General features: G+C 49.8%; 3 protein-coding genes across 13 annotated transcripts in view; 2 read left to right on the top strand and 1 right to left on the bottom strand.

Annotated features, from left to right (window-relative positions):
• ACP2 (acid phosphatase 2, lysosomal) overlaps window positions 1-2,762 on the bottom strand; it is an 11,486-nt gene extending 8,724 nt beyond the window's left edge. For 3 of the 4 annotated variants that reach the window (XR_009564853.1, XR_009564854.1, XM_060303241.1), the window contains exons 1-6: window positions 2,593-2,760; window positions 1,918-2,013; window positions 1,500-1,586; window positions 463-615; window positions 255-353; window positions 86-175 (exon numbers count right to left, since the gene is read on the bottom strand). Coding sequence is in view for 2 of the 4 variants with exons in the window: in XM_060303241.1 (XP_060159224.1) it covers window positions 86-175; window positions 255-353; window positions 463-615; window positions 1,500-1,586; window positions 1,918-2,013; window positions 2,593-2,706 (639 nt within the window). In the remaining 2 variants the exon portion in view is untranslated. Of the gene's footprint in view, window positions 1-85; window positions 176-254; window positions 354-462; window positions 616-1,499; window positions 1,587-1,917; window positions 2,014-2,592 lie in introns of all 4 variants that reach the window. The other variant, XM_030864509.2, reaches the window with a different exon arrangement.
• The window catches only part of DDB2 (damage specific DNA binding protein 2), a 39,354-nt gene extending 26,888 nt beyond the window's left edge, over window positions 1-12,466 (top strand). The window contains exon 10 of one of the 2 annotated variants that reach the window (XM_060303239.2): window positions 12,101-12,466. In XM_060303239.2, coding sequence (XP_060159222.1) covers window positions 12,101-12,177 — 77 coding nt within the window. In that variant the 3' untranslated portion in view covers window positions 12,178-12,466. The remainder of the gene's footprint in view (window positions 1-12,100) is intronic. The other variant, XM_060303238.2, reaches the window with a different exon arrangement.
• NR1H3 (nuclear receptor subfamily 1 group H member 3) lies at window positions 2,607-20,384 on the top strand. Of its 7 annotated transcripts, XM_030864498.3 has the most exons (11): window positions 2,607-2,959; window positions 8,688-9,141; window positions 13,493-13,572; window positions 14,086-14,274; window positions 14,700-14,966; window positions 15,230-15,438; window positions 15,545-15,724; window positions 15,891-15,990; window positions 18,450-18,563; window positions 18,782-18,876; window positions 19,065-20,384. In XM_030864498.3, the coding sequence occupies exons 3-11, from the start codon at window positions 13,530-13,532 to the stop codon at window positions 19,209-19,211; spliced, it is 1,344 nt and encodes a 447-aa protein (XP_030720358.1). In that variant the 5' UTR covers window positions 2,607-2,959; window positions 8,688-9,141; window positions 13,493-13,529; the 3' UTR covers window positions 19,212-20,384. The 7 variants fall into 7 exon arrangements, with proteins under 7 accessions (XP_030720358.1, XP_060159223.1, XP_069902223.1 ...); XM_060303240.2 differs by lacking the exons at window positions 2,607-2,959; window positions 8,688-9,141 and adding an exon at window positions 9,829-12,221; XM_030864494.2 differs by lacking the exons at window positions 2,607-2,959; window positions 8,688-9,141 and adding an exon at window positions 12,540-12,724.

Raw genomic sequence — 20,384 nt, 5'->3', positions numbered from 1 at the left:
CACTGTGTTCTACTTGGCCTGGTCACCTAGGCCTGTCGAGGTATGAGAGAAGAGTGGTCACACCGGGGACCCTGAGCCGGCTCACCTCACAGAAAAGTGTGTCGTAGACATTCCAGATGGTCTCCAGTGTCAGGTCCGTAAGCCCTGTCTCGTTGGCCACCATATCCAGAAATTGCTATGAAAAATGGATCAGGGGATCAGTCCTGCCCTGGGGGAAAGGACAGTGTGGTGACCTCCACCTCAGCCCCACTCACTGCATTCTGAATACTCTCATTCTGATACTCCGGTGTCCGCCGGGTCTCGTTCTGCAGCTGTTCAAAACGGGGACATGGGCCCAATGGGAACTTCAGCAGCTGCAGACCAAAGCGGGGAAGCAGAGGCAGAGAAGGAGTCGGGGATCAGCAGGCCAACGGCCAGAATTGTCCCTGTCACCACCTCTAGGGAAGAGCTGGCTGGTCTTACCCTGTCCTCGGCAATGGGCACAGTGTGGACGGGGATAGGCTGCCAAGAGATGTTTGGGTTAAAGCGCTGCATCCCGTCGGGAGGGAAGAGTCCAGCCAGGTTGGCCTCAGCACTCATGAGAGTCCGGTCAAAGTCTGTACTTCGCACATAAACCTGCAGAGATGACAACATAAGTCTCATCTGTGGGAGCGGGGTGGGAGAGCTCTGGCCCCTCACTGGGGCTCCAGGGGTGGTTCTGTTCTTGATGGTCACCTAGCAAATTATAAATCAACCATGCATCTGGCCCTCTCCCCTTCTCTGGCCTTCCTCATCCCTCTTCCCAGCCAAGGGCCACTCAGCTGGGGGCGTAGCTGTCCCCCATCTGTGAAGAACTCCTGTGGGAATGGCTCTAGTTCAAAGCCCCTCCCAGTCCAAAGTGCTTAGTCAACAAGGCTCTCAGGTCTGTCTGCTTGCCTGGTTTATTACAACACCTGTTTCCCTATCTAGGCCTGGGTCCTTAAGGGCAGAAACTGCCTTCAATCACACCTCCCTTTATAACTGTCTTAGAGACCAGGAGAGGAAATAAAATAAGGAACAGAGATATTTGCTTGTGAAAAGGGAGGAATAAGCTGTGAGAAAGGGCAAGATCAGGATACGGCTGGCCCTCAAGGAAACAATAACAACATCTAGGCATAAAGATCAGATCTGTATGGCGCACCATTATGTGCAATGCTAGCATAGTGCCTGCCCCATAACAGGTACTCAGTAAGTGTCTTGGATGGAAAGCCTGAGTTACTTCACAGAGTCAGAAACTACTTTGCTAGATCCTTAAGTCAGCTTGGATGCTTGATCACTTTTGCCTCTCTCCAAGCCAAGCAGGGGCAACTCAGCCTCTAGGGTTTTGTTTTAGACAGCCCTTGGATGTCTTGTCCTGTAGTTGTGCTGTAACTAAAAGTGCATGGAGGGAGGCGTGCCCAGCCTCACCCGTAGTCTCCCTGAGGGCAGAGGGTGAGAACAGCACTTCCCATTTCCCTTGCCTCTAGAACTCCCAGCCTTACCTCTTGCCGGTGGTAAGAGGTGTTGAGGAAGTCATGGTAGCGCTGTCGCAGAGCCTGGCCCAGCTCCCAGTGCTGTAGCATCCCCTCCTGTGGGCAAACCCAAGGGTTAAGAGGCCCACAGGGAAGGGATGGCTCACAATTACCACAGGGCCTAGCCACTATTGCTTTCTAAGTTCCTGGTTGAAAGTAGGAGTGGATTAATCTGATACCAGGAGTCATTTATTAAGTGGCCGACTGTGCATGGCATTATGTATGCCCATTTTAATCTAGGCACAGATGAAAGTAAGATTAAGAAATGTGGTCAAAATGAGCACCCACATGGGAAAAGGCAGTTTGGTGAGGCCCCAAGCTCTGCAGCCTGCTCTAGAGGTCACTCATTCTACAGCTCATCCTGAGAGAGAGCTGGCTTCTGACCCACCTTGGTTAGCTGACCAAATCCCTGGGGCCATTCGTCTTCCTGATAGGGGTCCTTGGGGTATGTCTTCACTGGCGAACGGTCTCCATGTCGGTACAGCTGAGGGAAGAAAATGGTTAGCCTACAGGTCAGAAGGGTCCCCTCGATGTGGACACAGAGCCAAACTCTGCCCCATGTTGAGAAGGAGCCGTCACTCACTCTGGGAAGCCTTAACTCTACCAACTGCAAAAGACCCCAACTCAGAAGTCAGTAACTTCCTCCAGGTTCCAGAGGTTCTAACTTGGCTAAGCAATGTCACTGGAGACCTTGGGAAAATCAAAAGTACAGGTGGGAAAGGAAAAGAAATAAAAGCAATGCAGATGGTGGGGGAAACTGGAAAAAAAATCACCAAAGGTTTTCTTCGCGAGCCTCTTACCATTCAGCTACATCCCTGTCCCAAGGCAGACTCACCCGACCTATCCTCTAATACTGAACTCCGTACACCCTACCCCCCCAAATACCCCAGAGCTTCACAAAAACTGCGAACCCTGGCCTCCAACCCCGCAGGCCGGTAGTCTCTTCTTAAACCAGCTCCTCCTCCAATGGACCCCAGACCCCAGCAAAGCCCCGCCCATCCCTCCACCCGCAGGCCGGTGCCCTCCTAGCACTGGCGAGCCCTTGGCGACCCCATCTCATTACCAAGGTAACGAAACGCAGATGCCGGGCCTGGGTAGGTGGCATCACCATCAGGTTAACACCAAGGAAGAGCTGGAGAAGAGCCACCCGGCTCCAGCCGAACTGTCTGCCCGCCATCACCGCTGTAGTCTGTGCAGCAAAGAGGCTGGAACCCGCTGAGTGGCACTTGCAGCAGCCGCCCGGACGCACCCTTAAGGACACACGCCGGAAGTGCTCTCGCCGCCATCTTGCTAAAGGTGGGGACAGGGATGGAGGGAGGAGGAATCATGTAGGGAATTCCTGTAGGAGGTTCGCGATCCCGCCGTGGCGGAGAAGCGTGGGAATGTAGCGCGACCTCGCCCTGCAGAAAGGGCTTGAAGACCTCGTCTTGGTAAAGAGAACACTGAGCGTGGGTTTTGCCTCTGCCCGCGGAGACCCAGTACCAAGGTGGCTCTTGTATTAGGCCGGACCGTGGCCGGCACAGCAAGCGACCCCCTCGGGCCGGGGTGCTGCCGGGCCTGACCTAGAGCGAGAGCGGGTGCAGAATTGGGGCGAGGGGTGGTATAGGGCGCCTTTCTCCACACCCCTTCCTTCGGGTGGAATTTGAGCCTTGGCACTGGCTCTCTTCCCCGGAAGAAGTCTTGTTTTGGGTGTAGGGCACAGCGTGTAAACAGCCCTTTGGACTCCTGTGTCCCTGAGGTTGGTCCCAGTGTAGCCAATGCTCATTTCCTGAGCAAAGCTTCAGGACTCCTCTCACTCCCCCTTCCAGTCCTTTCCCTGTCCTCCCACCCGTCCACTTCCAAGTTTTAGTTAATTAGAATCAAGATGTCATGCCTCTTCTCAAAGGAGTTGGGTTGCACAGGATGTTCAGACTTTGCAAAACCAAAGCAGTGAATCCGTAGGGGCGAAATTTCAGACCAGTGGGGAGATATATAGGGGTAAGGGGAAGGAGCATATACGGTGGGAGTAGGTGGGGTTTCCACAGAATCAGAGAGGCCCTCTTGGCACTGACCATTAGGATACAGGTGCAGCCAGTTGGCTTCAGGGCTTTGTGACTCAGCTTGGGGGGACTCACAGCTCCAGGAGGTCAGATCGTAGGCCCTTGGGATGCTTTGATTTAGATCTGCCCCCTAATAGCAAACCACCTCAGATCACTGGAGAAATAAAACGTGATCAGAATATATGGAAGAAAGCAGGGTCAGTATCTTGCCCCATGACTCCAGATTGAATTATTTATATATACCTCAGGATCTAAACATTACTTCCAGAATTGTTATGGAGAAGCGAATAGAAATTGAGAGCTGAAGACTAGGTAGTCAAAAAGTTAGCCTTATTTAGTCACAAGCCCCCCCCCCCCCTTTTTTCTGAATTTTATTTACTTTTTATACAGCAGGTTCTTATTAGTTATCTATTTTATGTATATTAGTGTGTATGTCAATCCCAGTCTCCCAATTCATCACACCATCACCACCCCCACCCCCGCCACTTTCCCCCCTGGTGTCCATACGTTTGTTCTCTACATCTGTATCTCTATTTCTGCCCTGCAAATCAGTTCATCTGTACCATTTTTCTAGGTTCCACATATACGCGTTAATAGACGATATTTGTTTTGCTCTTTCTGGCTTACTTCACTCTGTATGACAGTCTCTAGATCCATCCACGTCTCTACAAATGACCCAATTTCGTTCCTTTTTATGGCTGAGTAATATTCCATTGTATATATGTACCACATCTTCTTTATCCATTCATCTGTTGATGGGCATTTAGGTTGCTTCCGTGACCTGGCTATTGTAAGTATAGTGCTGCAATGAACATTGGGGTGCATGTGTCTTTCTGAATTATGGTTTTCTCTGGGTATATTCCCAGGAGTGGGATTGCTAGCTCATATGGTAATTTTATTTTTAGTTTTTTAAGGAACCTCCATACTGTCCTCTGTAGTGGCTGTGTCAATTTACATTCCCACCAACAGTGCAGGAGGTTCCCTTTTCTCCACTCCCTCTCCAGCATTTGTTGTTTGTAGATTTTCTTTTTTTTCTTTTTTTTGCAGTACGCGGGCCTTTCACTGTTGTGGCCTCTCCCGTTGCGGAGCATAGGCTCCGGACGCACAGGCTCAGGGGCCATGGCTCACGGGCCCAGCCGCTCCGCGGCATGTGGGATCCTCCCGGACCGGGGCACGAACCCGCGTCCCCTGCATCGGCAAACGGACTCTCAACCACTGCGCCACCAGGGGAGCCCTGTTTGTAGATTTTCTGATGATGCCCATTCTAACTGGTATGAGGTGATACCTCATTGTAGTTTTGATTTGCATTTCTCTAATAATTAGTGATGTTGAGCAGCTTTTCATGTGCTTCTTGGCCATCTGTATGTCTTCTTTGGAGAAATGTCTGTTTAGGTCTTCTGCCCATTTTTTGATTGGGTTGTTTGTTTTTCTAATATTGAGCTGCATAAACTGTTCATATATTTTGGAGATTAATCCTTTGTCTGTTGATTCGTTTGCAAATATTTCCCGTTCCGAGGGTTGTCTTTTTGTCTTGATTGTAGTTTCCGTTGCTTTGCAAAAGCTTTTAAGTTTCATTGGGTCCCATTTGTTTATTTTTGTTTTTATTTCCATTTCTCTAGGAGGTGGATCAAAAAAGATCTTGCTGTGATTTATGTCAAAGAGTGTTCTTCCTATGTTTTCCTCTAAGAATTTTATAGTGTCCGGTCTTACATTTAGGTCTCTAATCCATTTTGAGTTTATTTTTGTGTATGGTATTAGGGAGTGTTCTAATTTCATTCTTTTACATGTAGCTGTCCAGCTTTCCCAGCACCACCTATTGAAGAGACTGTCTTTTCTCCATTGTATATCCTTGCCTCCTTTGTCATAGATAAGTTGACTATAGGTGCGTGGGTTTATCTCTGGGCTTTCTATCCTTTTCCATTGATCTGTATTTCTGTTTTTGTGCCAGAATCATATTGTCTTGATTACTGTAGCTTTATAGTATAGTCTGAAGTCAGGGAGTCTGATTCCTCCAGCTCCGTTTTTTCCCCTCAAGACTGCTTTGGCTATTTGGGGTCTTTTGTGTCTCCATACAAATTTTAAGATTTTTTGTTCTAGTTCTGTAAAAAATGCCATTGGTAAATTGATAGGGATTGCATTGAATCTGTAGATTGCTTTGAGTAGTATAGTCATTTGCACAATATTGTTTCTTCCAATCCAAGGACATGGTATATCTCTCCATCTCTTGCTGTCATCTTTGATTTCTTTCATCAGTGTCTTATAGTTTTCTGAGTACAGGCCTTTTACCTCCTTAGGTAGGTTTATTCCTAGGTATTTTATTCTTTTTGTTGCAGTGGTGAATGGGATTGTTTCCTTAATTTCTCTTTCTGATCTTTCGTTGTTAGTGTATAGGAATGCAAGAGATTTCTGTGCATTAATTTTGTATCTTGCGACTTTACCAAATTCATTGATTAGCTCTAGTTTTCTGGTGGCATCTTTAGGATTCTCTATGTATAGTATCATGTCATCTGCCAACAGTGACAGTTTTACTTCTTCTTTTCCAATTTGTATTCCTTTTATTTCTTTTTCTTCTCTGATTGCCATGGCTAGGACTTCCAAAACTATGTTGAATAATAGTGGTGAGAGTGGACATCCTTGTCTTGTTCCTGATCTTAGAGGAAATGCTTTCAGTTTTTCACCATTGAGAATGATGTTTGCTGTGGGTTTGTTGTATATGGCCTTTATTATGTTGAGGTAGCCTCCCTCTATTCCCACTTTCTGGAGAGTTTTTATCATAAATGGATGTTGAATTTTGTCAAAAGCTTTTTCTGCATGAGATGATCATATGGTTTTTATTCTTTAATTTGTTAATATTAGTTAATATGTGTTTCCTTATTAATTGTCTGCTTGGAAGATCTGTCCATTGGTGTAAGTGAGGTGTCAAAATCCCCCACTATTATGGTGTTACTGTCAATTTCCTCTTTTATAGCTGTTAGCAGTTGCCTTACGTACTGAGGTGCTCCTATGTTGGGTGTGTATATATTTATAATTGTTATATCTTCTTCTTGGATTGATCCCTTGATCATTATGTAGTGTCTTTCCTTGTCTCTTGTAACATTCTTTATTTTAAAGTCTATTTTATCTGATAAGAGTATTGCTACTCCAGCTTTCTTTTGATTTCCATTTGCATGGAATATCTTTTTCCATCCTCTCACTTTCAGTCTATATGTGTCCTTAGGTCTGAAGTGGGTCACTTGTAGACAGTATATATATGGGTCTTGTTTTTGTATGCATTCAGCAAGCCTCTGTCTTTTGGTTAGAGCATTTAATCCATTCACATTTAAGGTAATTATTGATATGTATGTTCCTATTACCATTTTCTTAATTGTTTTGGGTTTGTTTTTGTAGGTCCTTTTCTTTTCTTGTGTTTCCCACTTACAGAAGTTCCTTTAGCATTTGTTGTAGAGCTGGTTTGGTGGTGCTGAATCTCTTAGCTTTTGTTTGTCTGTAAAGCTTTTGATTTCTCCTTTGAATCTGATTGAGATCCTTGCAGGGTAGGGTAATCTTGGTTGTAGGTTCTTCCCTTTCATCACTTTAAATATTTCGTGCCATTCCCTTCTGGCTTGTAGAGTTTCTGCTGAGAAATCAGGTGTTAACCTTATGGGAGTTCCCTTGTATGTTATTTTGTTGTTTTTCCTTTGTTGCTTTCAATAATTTTTCTTTGTCTTTTAATTTTTGTCAGTTTGATTACTGTGTGTCTCGGCATGTTCTTCCTTGGGTTTATCGTGCCTGGGACTCTCTGTGCTTCCTGGACTTGGGTGGCTATTTCCTTTCCCATGTTAGGGAAGTTTTCGACTATAATCTCTTCAAATATTTTCTCAAGTCCTTTCTCTCTTCTTCTTCTGGGACCCCTATAATGCGAATGTTGTTGCATTTAATGTTGTCCCAGAGGTCTCTTAGGCTGTCTTTATTTCTTTTAATTCTTTTTTCTTTATTCTGTTCCGTGGCAGTGAATTCCACCATTCTGTCTTCCAGGTCACTTATCTGTTCTCTGCCTCAGTTATTTTGCTATTGATTCCTTCTAGTATATTTTTCATTTCAGTTATTGTAGTGTTCATCTCTGTTTGTTTGTTCTTTAATTCTTCTAGGTCTTTGTTAGACATTTCTTGCATCTTCGCGATCTTTGCCTCCATTCTTTTTCCGAGGTCCTGGATCATCTTCACTATCATTATTCTGAATTCTTTTCCTGGAAGGTTGCCTTTCTCCACTTCATTTAGTTGTTTTTCTGGGGTTTTATCTTGTTCCTTCACCTGGTACAAAGTCCTCTGCCTTTTCATTTTGTCTGTCTTTCTGTGAATGTGCTTTTCCTTCCACGAGCTGCAGAATTGTACTTCTTCTTTGTTACAGGCCCCTTTATGAATCATGAAAATTTAGTCCCCTCTCCTCCAGAAAAATGTCCACACACACAAATGGAATTTTGCATACAATCCCAAGAGGTTCATGAAGACCATTATGAGGCTTCATAAATCAGCATCTCTGAATCCTTGATCTAACCTAGTCCCCTTAATTCACAGATAAGAAAACAAACCCAGAGAGAGGAAGTGACTTGTCCAAGATCACGCAGTTTAGGAGAATGGATTAAAACTCAAGTTTTCTGATTTCCAGTCAAATAGCCCTTAAAATGGTTTATTTCTCACAGGCTACTCAAGCTGCATTGCTTAACTGTATTCAGTGGCCCTCAGATACTTTCAATGAAGAGATTTCTAGCAAAGGAAACCTTTTCACATTGGGGGGGTTGGATGGGACATGGCTAATTGGCAAAATTCTACATATTAGTGGGACTTTTTGAGTCTTTTGTTTTAATATGCCCCTTACTCTCCTTGCAAACTAGCCAGAGCATTGTGATTTCAGAATGTAAATCCCGAGCTTATTAAATTTTGGCAAGTAGAACAAAAATCCCTTAAATTCATCTTTTGCTTTTCTTCCCACTTGTTCAAGTATTTCTATATTAGTTGTGCCTGCAAGCATCCGATGTAGGAAGGATTGATGGAGAAGATATTATTTCACTTTTTTTTTTTTTTTTTTTTTTTGCGGTACGCGGGCCTCTCACTGTTGTGGCCTCTCCCGTTGCGGAGCACAGGTTCCGGACACGCAGGCTTAGCGGCCATGGCTCACGGGCCCAGCTGCTCCGCGGCATGTGGGATCTTCCTGGACCGGGGCACGAACCCGTGTCCGCTGCATCGGCAGGCGGACTCTCAACAACTGCACCACCAGGGAAGCCCCTATTTCACTTTTTATGGTGAGAAATAAACCCAGGAAGGGTAAGGATTACACCACAAGTACATGGTAGAGCCAAGAGCTGAGCCCTGGTTTCTTGACCCCCAGCTTCTGCATGTTTTCTGCCAGATGATTCTGTGGTCCCCACACCTTGGTTTCTAACTACAGATGCAAAAAGAATAGATGTGTAGATGGATAGTTAGATAGATGGATACATGGGCGTACCTCAGACCAAATAAATCAGAATCTCTGAAAATGAGGCCAGGTTTGGGAACTACTGCTGCACCCTGTGTTGGCAGAAGCAAACCTAAATCCAGGTGAGTGGACTGTTTTTCCTATCTGGGGGGGCAGTTTTGTGTAATACAGAGAGGTGGGCATTTTTTGTTTGAGTTTTGAGTCAGCTATACATGTATTCAAATTTGATATTTGACCCCTTGCTAGTATTCTCTTCTAGGATTATATATGAGGAGAAATAAAATAATACATGTAAAGATAAATGTATGTAGTAGGGCCTAATAAATGTTACTTTTCTTCTTTCTGCTGTCTATATCATCTCTGAACTCATAGACCTGGGAAGCAGGAATTCTTGGGTTCTTCTGTCTCCTGTGATTGGGAGGCTGGGGAGGAGTCACTTGAGCAGCATGCAAGATGACCCCCACACTTTGCAGCCTTCCAGAATGGTGATGGAGGCAGCAAGAAGCCGTTGCCCCAGTCCATCCCTGCAAACTGTACCTTGTGGCCTGCCTCATGGGAGTGCCATCCAGTTGTGCATATAACTGTGGGCTGGTGAATGCTCCTATCTTTGCTTCAAGATTCCCTTTGCTGCAAGGAGGAGCCTCTGGAGGTTCTGGGGGTCAGAAGTGTGACCTGGAAGACCCTAAAAGGAGTTCCCAGGCATGTTGCCTCTTCTAGGAGCCAAGAAAACATAGGAAAGGCCCCATGGGGCTGGGAGGCTTTGCACCTAACACCTCCAGTGGGCTGGTGGGACTGCACAGTGGCGGCTGGGGGTGGGGGGTGTCTGGCAAAATGAGACATGTGATTCCCACTGCAGATCACCTGACTACTTGCCCTGGTTTGGGGAAGAAGTCCCAGTCATTAATCTCTAGAACCTTTGTGGAGATACCACCAACAGGTTTTGGTCTTCACCCCTTTTGCTCTCCCTTCCCATCTTCATGCGGGGGAGGCTCCTGAACCCCCGTAACCTGAAGGGGTAACTCTGGCAGTAATGCTTCCTCCTCCCTTACTTGAGATTAGGCTGAGGCTGAATCCCTTGTGTGGGGGAGATGGCGCCCTAACCTGCTTGTTCAGCAACTGGCTCTAGCCTGGGTCAGAGGGCTCCCGATGCGGCTTGTGTGTACTGCTGGGTCCTGTCCTGTGGGGAGACCAGGGTGTCGGGAGAGGGAGCTGAGGATCAGGAGTGAATGGGTCTTCTCGCAACTCCCAGAAGATAGATATCAGCCCCCAGACCAATGTTCCATCCCAAGTTCCTTGAACCAAGTGTTTCAGTGACATCGCTGACTCTGCCTCTGTGCTGGAGCTTCTGGGGATGCGGAAAGGTGGAGGAGGACGCTGGAACGATGATGTGGGTGCTAAGACAGGACAGTTCTAGTTTCCCAGGGGATACGGTCCCTGGTTTTTACTTTCCCAGGACAGCTGGGGCCTTGTAAAAATCAGGGAGGGAACATAAGCAAGAGACATGGAGAGCCTTGTGCTCATGACTCAGAGATGCCCGGACCAGGGTGGGGGCCTTGTGAGGGGATGACCTTGTGATGAGAGGGAACAAGAGCAAAAGCTGGAGGCAGAACTTTGAGATGGGGGTGTCAGAGGGGCTTTTCTGAAATGTGAAAATGAATACATGGACGGATTTTGCAACACCATCCAGCCTGCTGTCTTCTCAAGTTTTGCTCCCTAACCTCTGCCTGTTCCTCCTGCCCCACCCTGTGCTTCCTCCCATCTTTCACCGAACTCCTTTCTATTTCTGTTTTCCCTGTCCTTCTCCCGTCCTGTTCCCCCACACCCCATGTCCACTCTTTCCCTACTCGCTCTCTTCTCCTCTTCCCTGGTGTCCTGTTCATCTCTGTCTCAGTACCTCTGGCCGCTTGCCCTGGCCCCCTGTCCTTCTGTGCTTTCATGTGGAGCCCATGGGAACTGAAGTTCACAGCAAAACAGGAAGAGCCTGTGAGCAGGAAACTGGGAGTGGGGTAGGGGGGGAACAACCAGCAGTAACCTCAGCTCCTTGCCTCCCACATCTGGACTGAAGCATCCCCAGGGCCCCTTGCCTCTCCCACTGCAGCCCACCAGCCCCAGCTTCGTCCATCTCGCTTCACTGGTCCAGCAGAGCTGAGAGGCAACAAGATGTATCCTGGACTCTGACACAGGAGAAAGAAAGAGGACAGGGACGCGAGTGAGGACATCTGGATTCTGATCCCAGCTTGGCCACTGACTGTGTGTGGTCTTGGAAAAGACTCTCCCATGAGCTCAGTGTTATTGTACCCTCCCTCCCTCCTGGGGCTGCTCTAAGGACCAGAAGAGATAGTGAGGGGTTTGTAGATGGAAATAAGCACACGAAGGTTAACAGTGTACAGATTCAAGGTGATGGGAAGACCCATAGCTGAAAGGATTGGGAGTTTAATTACTGCTTCCATTTCTAGTACTCTTACTGTGTGCTCTGATACATTGTTTAATTCTCACAACCTTATGTGGCAAAAACCATTATTATTATACCAGTTTTAAAGATAGAGAAACAGAGGTTCAGAGACATTAAGTAACTTGCTTAATCAAGATCACACAGCAAATAAGAGGCAGAGGCAAGGCCTGGATTTGAACCCAAAATTTGAGCTCAGAGCCCAAGCACTAAAACAATGATGAAATTGACTAGAGCCAACAAGTATGGGATAGAAGAGGATGATACTATTTTTCTTGTTTACTTATTCATTCAACAAACAGAACCACAGTACCTACTCTGTTTCTACTTTATGGCAGGCCCTGTTTCAGGGGAGGTAAAATCAGTAAAACGAGGTGTCTACCTTCAGGGATGGACCTCATGTTGTGGCGAGAAGGCACGGCTACAGTCTCAGTAGATGCTGGACAGAGCCTGCCCTCACTTCTGACGGAACCCTTCCCCAGATGAGGGTACCTGCATACCCTCTCAGATCCATCCTGGACTGGCACCCAGATCTACCGTCTTCCGTCCCAGACCATCCATTGCTGTAGCGACTTCTTTCCACCACCCACACACCTCCCCCTCCGGCCTCCTCCCTTCTCTGGCCTCCGCAGGGCATCCACGTTCAGAGACTCCCTGGAAGGCCCAGCACCTGCCTGTCTCCACCCCTGGAGTTCTGTCAGCTTGGTAGAGGCCTGGGGCTAGTGGGGAGAGCTTCTTGGCCCCTTTCCAGAGGTACAGGAGGAGGAGGGAGGCCGGGAAAGCAAGCTTGGGCTCGGTGTCGCAATTCCGGGCCGGGCCGGGACCTTTGCTCCGCGAGGTGTCTGTGGAAGGGAGGAAACGACTCTGGAGGCTGCCGGGAGTGGGGTGGGGGCGCCTGGGAGCTGCCTGTAAGAGCAGCTCAGAGCCGCCAGGGTGAGGAGAGGAAGGGGAGAGCCGGGCAGATCTGCAGGAAAATGCGGCCTTCGGGCTTGGGGGTAGGGGCCGGGGGTGGCGCCGGGCCGAGGGGGGTGGCAGGCCGGCAGGGGGCGGAGTCAGCACGGTGGGGAAGCGGCCCGTGGGCGGGGGCGAGGAGGCCAGGGCTTCGGTCGGTCGGCTCCCGGCTCCCGGACCCTCTCTTGCTCCGCTCCGGCTCCCCGGCCGCTGAGGCCTGTGGACCAGGGACTGCACCATCCTCCTCTCCCAGCAAGGGGGCTCCAGAGACTGCCCCAGCGAGAGCCTGGCGGCCTGGGCACTCGGTGGGTCTGCTCTTCAGCGCTGGCCTGGGGCTCTGCCTGTGTGTCTGGGGCGCGGGTGGGGGCGGGGGCGGCGGGGTGTCCTGTGCGTTTAGAAAGGGGTCTCTGGGGAGAAGTGAAAAGGATGATGGTGACGGAAGCTCGGACAGCGACAGCATTCTGTTTATGTCCCATGATAACTTCTGAGGGGGTCAGGGGCAGGAGGTCCTGGATGTGAATTGGGGTGACTTCTGGAGGCAAGAGTTTTGTCTTGGGACCCTGGAAGGTGGCAGGAGTGAGGTTGTCTAACCAGCAGTGTGTTTCACTGGGTGGAGGGAGCCTCGATCACATGTCCTGGTTCTGCCCAACTTTGGCGGTCCCCAGTGCTAGAGTGCGGGGGAAGGGGCTCTGACAGAAGCAGGGCAGTTGTGCCCAAACATTCCCTGATGGCCTGGAGGGTGTCCTGGGGAGAGAAGGTGGCATGGTAGCCAAGAAATCAGACTTCGATGTCAGAGAGACCAGAGTCGGAGTCTTGGCTCTGCCACTGCCTAACTGTGTGCCCATAGGCTATTTTCTTAATGTCTTTGAGCCCCAGTTTCCTCATCTGTAAATTGGGCTTGAGAATAGCCCTGACCTCGTAGGGATATTGTGAGGAAGGCATGGAAAGCCTTAGCACAGCTGACACATATATGGCAAGTAAATGTTAGCTGATATGTGAGTACAGACCAAAAGCAGGATCAGGAGGGGAGGGAACCCAGTTTGGGAAGAGTGTAACCTGGACCATTCCTGCAGGACAGTCCCTTGGTAATGTCCAGGGCTCCAGGAAGAGATGTCTTTGTGGCTGGAGGCCCCTGTGCCTGATGTTTCTCCTGGTAAGCTTCTTCACTCCAGCCCTCTCCCCTGAGCCCAGGCCCCAACTCCTCTCCTCCCACGGGAATCAGCCTCCTTCACTGCCTACCTTCTGCCCTTCCGTGGAGAGCAGTCCAGAGCTACTCTTGGTGTTGCTTGCCCCCTTCTGCCCACACTGTCTCTGCCCTGGTCCTGGTGCCTGGCCCTTGCAGATACTCGTCCGTCCTTCTCAATCCGGGCCTGCTGCTGGGGAGGCTTGGCATGTCCAATGCTTATCCAGCTTGGCCTCCAAGAGTTCTGTCTGACCTCTGAGATGGATGCACTTCAGCCCCGAAAGGGGACAAAGGTTAACATCCTTATTTAAGGTATTGAGGTGCGGGGACTACAAGTGATTAGCCCTAGAGCCCACACAAATCGCAGGGTCCCAAAGCCGGAGCCGACGTTTTACTGCCCTCTATGGGTGGAGATAAGTTTGCAGTTTCCCAGGAGAATGCTGGGGCCCTGAGACGCCCTTGTGCCTCTCTTTCGGGGTTCAGACTGTGCAGTGGAGCTGTGGGAGCCAGATGCACGAGATGCAAGCAGCCAGCCTCTGGGAAGCAGCAGCTGTACCCTCAGGGAGGAATCTAGCACACCCCAATCTGCTGGGAGCACTTCACGGGTGGGGCTGGAGGCAACAGAGCCCACAGCCCTGCTCCCCGGGGTGGAGGCCCCTCCAGAGTCCACAGGTGAGGAGCTGCTGGATTTGGAGGAGGTAAGGGCTCCCTGGATCCGGGAGGGGTAACTTCAGGGCTCTTTACCTTATAAGATCATGGTTAAGTCCACAGGCTTTGGAGTCAACTAGACCTAAGTGATCCGAGTGTAACTTTTGTTTCTTAGGCCTTTCTGAGCCTCAGTTTCCTTATTTGTAAAATGGAAATAACAAGAGTACCTATCTCTTATGGTTGTAAGGATCAGTGCGTATAAAGGGCTCAGACGGTACCTAGGACATAAATAGCACTTTGCATACGAGAGCTACTTTCTTAGAATAGAGAGACTGGATAGACTTTGTACAGTGAAGTAAATGAAGGTCACTGAGTGCTCAGGGCAGTGGCCAGCTGGGCACCTAGCCTTTTCCCTGAAGAAGAACACTAAGGCTCTTTCCTGTACCCAGAGCTTCGTCCACAAAAGCGGAAAAAGGGGCCAGCCCCCAAAATGCTGGGGAATGAGCTGTGCAGTGTGTGTGGGGACAAGGCTTCCGGCTTCCACTACAACGTGCTGAGCTGCGAGGGCTGCAAGGGATTCTTCCGCCGCAGTGTCATCAAAGGGGCGCGCTACGTCTGCCACAGTGGGGGCCACTGCCCCATGGACACCTACATGCGTCGCAAGTGCCAGGAGTGCCGCCTTCGCAAATGCCGCCAGGCCGGCATGCGGGAGGAGTGTGAGTGTCTGGGGACTGAAGCTGGGGGAGGGGTGTGGTTAGGCCGATGGGGAAGAGGGCATGTCTGGGTGCCAGGGTCTGGGGGCAGAAAGGCAGCTGAGCCTATGGGCCTTGCTACACGGTCCCTAAGTGTGGATTAAAATCTCTTCCTTGTCTTTACCTAACACTCTCTGCTTTTCTGGAGGCTCAAACTATGCCTCTGCCCTATCCCCACTTCCTGTCTCCTCCTCTTCTCCCCTCCTCACATCTGGCTCTGTTCTCAGGTGTTCTGTCAGAAGAACAGATCCGTCTGAAGAAACTGAAGCGGCAAGAGGAGGAACAGGCTCAGGCCACATCCGTGCCCCCGAGGGCTTCCTCTCCGCCCCAAGTCCTGCCCCAGCTCAGCCCGGAGCAGCTGGGCATGATTGAGAAGCTGGTGGCTGCCCAGCAGCAGTGTAACAGACGTTCCTTCTCAGACCGGCTTCGAGTCACGGTACCGGAGGGGCCTGGGGAGAGGTCGCTGTGCCCAGAGCACCAGCTGGCTTCTTGATGCCTGACTCAGAGTGGTTTGTTTCTTTCCTCCTTGCCTTTCGGGGTAGCCTTGGCCCATGGCACCAGATCCCCAGAGTCGGGAGGCCCGTCAGCAACGCTTTGCCCACTTCACGGAGCTGGCCATTGTCTCTGTGCAGGAGATCGTTGATTTTGCCAAACAGCTGCCGGGCTTCCTGCAGCTCAGCCGGGAGGACCAGATCGCCCTCCTGAAGACCTCTGCAATTGAGGTGGCTGGCAAGGCCGAGGGTGAAGGGAGGACCAGAGCGGGATGTCTGTGGGAGGGGGCCCCCGCCAGACAGCTGGGAAGCCACATGCACTGGGAAGTAGGGATGAGGGGCTCGACCTTCCCTTGAAGGGGCCCTGGGCCGAGACCAGCCCAATATTTGTGTGCAGGTGATGCTTCTGGAGACATCTCGGAGGTACAACCCTGGAAGTGAGAGTATTACCTTCCTCAAGGATTTCAGTTATAACCGGGAAGACTTTGCCAAAGCAGGTGAGAACTGAGATCACAAAGGGACTGGGTTGGATGAACAGATGCATTTTGTCGTGGGGCCCATAGTGACTACAGAGCTACAGGCCCAGGGTTTGAGTGGCTACAAAGGATCCACTTGTTTTTCCAAGACAGAAAGTTGGAATGCTGATAGGTCTCCCTTAACTGCCCCAGATAGATTCCTGTCCTCTGTTGCATTAGGCCAGTGGTTCTCAAACTGTGTTACCAGGAACCTGAGGGGGGGTTTCCGTGGAAGTGTCACCTTAGAGGAAAAACGTCCTTCACCCTAACTTTAGCCAAACCAGAAACTCCATTTAAATCTGCGTTATATATTGTGCTTCTGAATAATATTTTGCTTGAAGAAAAGACTTTACAGCTAGGAAAAGAAACTTGAAAACCTCACCAAGCCTTTTAGTAGTCAAAATTGAAAAGTCTTTCTCAGATGTGCTCTATAAGGATCATGCGGACTGATTTCCTCCTCTTCAGCTGTGCTTTCCGAGGAGCCATGGAATTGGCATTAAAACATGGCAGATGCGCCCAGATGAGGCAGTTTTAGGATAAGAGTGAACACTTCTATCCCCATCTTGGAGTATCTTGGAGTACTTTCTCCAAGAATTAGTTCACAATGCTGTTCTCTAGCTGACATTTGCTTGCAGGCTAAGCAGTTTTGGTTTCCTCATATTCAATGGTTGCTTTGTGTTGTGGGAGGAGGGCTGGGAAAGGATGGAAGGTGGAAGGTGTTTCGGAGGGACAGGACTGAGGCTGAACAAGAGACTTGGTGCTTTAACACCTGAGTGGGCAGGTCTGTAAAATGTGGCTGATGCTGACTCCATCCTCGGGTTTGGAGAATACTGGTTTCCAGTGCAGAGCTCACAGAGGTTTCCGGTGACCCAGGCCAGCTCTTGTCCCATCACAGGCCACCCAGTGAGCTTTCTAGGTAGGCCTCCCTTCACTATAGGGTACGGCAGGGCTGTGTTGACACCTCTTGCCTGCTGTAGTGCCCCGTGTGCTGCCTGAATGTATAGGCACCTAATAGGAGTGATGTAATGACTTTTTCCAGTTTTAAAAGCCCAGTCCTGCCCCCTTTCTCTACCCAATCACCTTTTCCCCAGATGGTTATTACCCCAGTCCTTCTTAACCACGGCCTTCTCCTTCATAACATCCTCCTTTCTGAACTCTTCCCTGTTCTCATGTCTGCGTGTTCCTTCAGCACTTGCGGACTTGTGCTGTCTGAATCTGTATCTATTTATAGATTCATTTATATAAGCAGTTTTTATGTCATCATGTTTGTTTTTCATTTCTCACTTTTTCAGTGCGGGGAGAAGAGACAGGGCTGCTCTTTGGTCAGTTCTCCCTCCTCCTTTACTTCCACTACCATATGCTGCTCGCGTGTGTGATTAACGATGTGAACCGATCACACTGGGGGCGTCCACTCAGCGAGCAGTAGCCGACCCTCGCAGGGGGCGTAACTCTAGAACTTGCTCGTCCTCTCTGGATGAAGGGGCTGTTCAGCACAATTCAAGGCTGGACACCTCACCAAGAAATGCTTTCTAAATGGGGCTTGTCCATTAAATGGATCAACACACACTTGATAAACATCGGGGTGAAAGCACAGGAAGTGACTAATCAAGAAGCCTGGAATGGAAGTTAGCAGATGGTTGCTAAAAGACATCTGAGAAAACTAGGGGATGGCATGGGCTGGGGAGACTTTGACAGTGTGTTTGGGAGAAGTGTTCTTTAGATGTCACCACTTCAGGTCATGGTTTGTTGAACTTCGGTCTCCTCAGTAAGAAGGCTGGTTCTATTTTTAAAATTTATTATTTATTTAACAAACATTTACATGGAGTTACCATATGTGCCACTCGTTATTCTAAGGACCCATTATGAGGTAGGTGCTATTATTATCTCCATTCTAGAGATGGGAAAACCAAGGCCCAGAGAGCTTAAATAACTTACTCAAGGTCACACAGCCTAGTAAATGGTAGGGCTAGGACTCAAACCCAGGGAGTCTGACACCAGAGTCCACACCCTCAACCACATTGCTTTGTTTCCCCTGTGATGTGAAACAAGAAATGTATTGCTAGTATTCAAATAAGTAAGGCCAATTGCCAGTGAAGCAGTCTTTTCATAAACAAACATAAGGGTTGCTTCTATTTCTAGTAATGTGGGGCCCTCAAGCATTCTAAAAAGAATTCTAACAGAATTATTGTCATTTAACTCAGCACATTCTGTATGCTGGGTGCAGTGCAAAGTGGTCTGTATGCTTTATCATTTAACCATCACAACAGTTTTATAAGCTCAGATATGATTCCCGCCTCACAGATGAGGCTTAGAGAGGTTAAGAAACTTACCCAAGGTTATACAGCAGAGCCCTGGAGGCTTCTTACTGAGTTCCTGGTAGTCTCCTCAGTTGAGCAGTGCTGCCCGTGCCACACAACCCAGCCTCTCTTCTTCCTCCCCAGGGCTGCAGGTGGAGTTCATCAACCCCATCTTTGAGTTCTCCAGAGCCATGAATGAGCTGCAACTAAATGATGCTGAGTTTGCCTTGCTCATTGCCATCAGCATCTTCTCTGCAGGTGTGGAGGAGGGGCAAGAGGGAAAACGAGCAAGAGACTCACACCAAAGAGGGCTGCAGGCCCCATAGGGCAAGAATCGTGGGGGTGGAGGCCCTTGTTGTGTTACTTTGGGATGGAAGAGGTTGGGTAGGGCATGTCCCTATTTTTTGGTTGTGATTTGGGGTATGGAAATAAGACCCTGGCCAGACCTGCTACTCAACTCTGTTGGTGACCTATAGACCGGCCCAACGTGCAGGACCAGCTCCAGGTAGAGAGGCTGCAACACACATATGTGGAGGCCCTGCATGCCTACGTCTCCATCCACCACCCCCATGTGAGTCTCCCCACTGTGCCCTCTTTCTCCTCTCCACAGGCTCATCCCCTGACACAACTACTTTCCCTTCAAGAATCCCTCCCTGACTACATCGTGCACAGACAATTCTCTACCTCTCCCACAAACCCCCCACCCTTGCTCCCCTTCCCTGGGGAGAGACAAAGGCTGTACTTGTCCTTCTTTCCCAGGACCGACTCATGTTCCCACGGATGCTAATGAAACTGGTGAACCTCCGGACACTGAGCAGTGTCCATTCAGAGCAAGTATTTGCGCTGCGCCTGCAGGATAAAAAGCTTCCCCCGCTGCTCTCTGAGATCTGGGATGTGCACGAGTGACCGATCTTCCGCTGTATCTTCTGTTTTCTGAGCTGGATGGCTGAGGCTGGTGGCTGCCTCCTAGAGGTGGAACCGACTGAGAAGGACAAACATTCCTGAGGGCTGGGCAAAGGAGATCCTCAAGTGGCATTAAAGGAGAGTCAAAGGGTTGGGAGTTTTGTGGCTGCTGGGTAGTAGGGATCCTGGTAAAACGGTGCTCCATGTGAAGACTGTACTAACCGGGCCCAATGGATGAACCTGGGGGCCACTTTGCACAAGGTTCTCCAGGGCCCTGCCCATCCTGCCTCTACCACTTCCTGTTTTCTCCATAGGGCCCCAAGATAAATTCTCCACTGTCACCCTGCGGCTTGGCCATAAATGCCTCCGGGCTGCCTCACCGATAGGCCTGGCACTGTTTGTACAGGAAGGCCAAAACGAATTCAGAATGAGAGAAACCAATTTCTGGAATGGGGGTGGGGCCCGACAACACAGGAGGGAAGCTTGTGTCCTTGCGGGTCCGTTTCCAAACTCAGAGGAGGGAGACAAGTCACAAGTGACAGCCTTGGCAGTGAGTGGGGACCTCCTTTCACCAGCCCCATTGCGATGTAAGGGTCAATGAAGGGCTGAGGCTGGGACGCGCCCTTGCCCCCCTTCAGTGATCCCGGTGGGATCGTGTTGCCTTTCTGTGAGGGAGAGGGTGTTGGATTTTCGGAACTAACGCCTCAGTCGTGCACCTGTGTTCGTGCGCACGGGTATAATGCCTTGGTTTCTCCATTGATATTTAAGAAGGTACAACAATCCTTCCTCTTGGCCCGCAGGCCCTGTGGGACAGCGAGAAAAGTTCCCTGAGGCCAGGGGTAGGCTGCTGTGTCCGGGGTTTAGCCTCGCGGAAGGGCTGGACTCCCTCTCCCAGCGCGCACCGCGGCACCGCTCTCGCCCTCTGCCTTGGAGCGCACCGGGTGGAGGAGATGCCGCGGCCGCGCCTTCCGGCCTCAAGTCCCCCCGCCGCCCCTGAATTGGTAGGCTCCACCGCCGCGGCCGCAGGCTTTCCTGCCCACGCGGCTGGGCACTTCCAAAGCGCGAGCGGGGGAGGTAGATGAGGTGAGGGGAACGGTGAGAAAGTCCTAGGGCAGCTTATCTTGAGACGTCGATTCCAGATTCATCCGCAGTTCATCGAAATGGGCTCTGTTTCCG

This window comes from Globicephala melas, chromosome 8 (genome assembly GCF_963455315.2).
Source record: "Globicephala melas chromosome 8, mGloMel1.2, whole genome shotgun sequence".
NCBI lineage: Eukaryota > Metazoa > Chordata > Mammalia > Artiodactyla > Delphinidae > Globicephala > Globicephala melas.
Note: the sequence above shows the minus strand (reverse complement) of the source record. Positions and strands in the feature narration are given on the sequence as shown.

Bases quoted from the DNA above. Each gene is read 5' to 3' on its own strand.
- NR1H3 (XM_030864498.3), top strand. From the start codon at position 13,530: ATGTCTTTGTGGCTGGAGGCCCCTGTGCCTGATGTTTCTCCTG. The intron at 13,573-14,085 runs GTAAGCTTCTTC...TTCGGGGTTCAG, and splicing joins TGTGCCTGATGTTTCTCCTG to ACTGTGCAGTGGAGCTGTGG. The intron at 18,564-18,781 runs GTGTGGAGGAGG...GGTGACCTATAG, and splicing joins CATCAGCATCTTCTCTGCAG to ACCGGCCCAACGTGCAGGAC.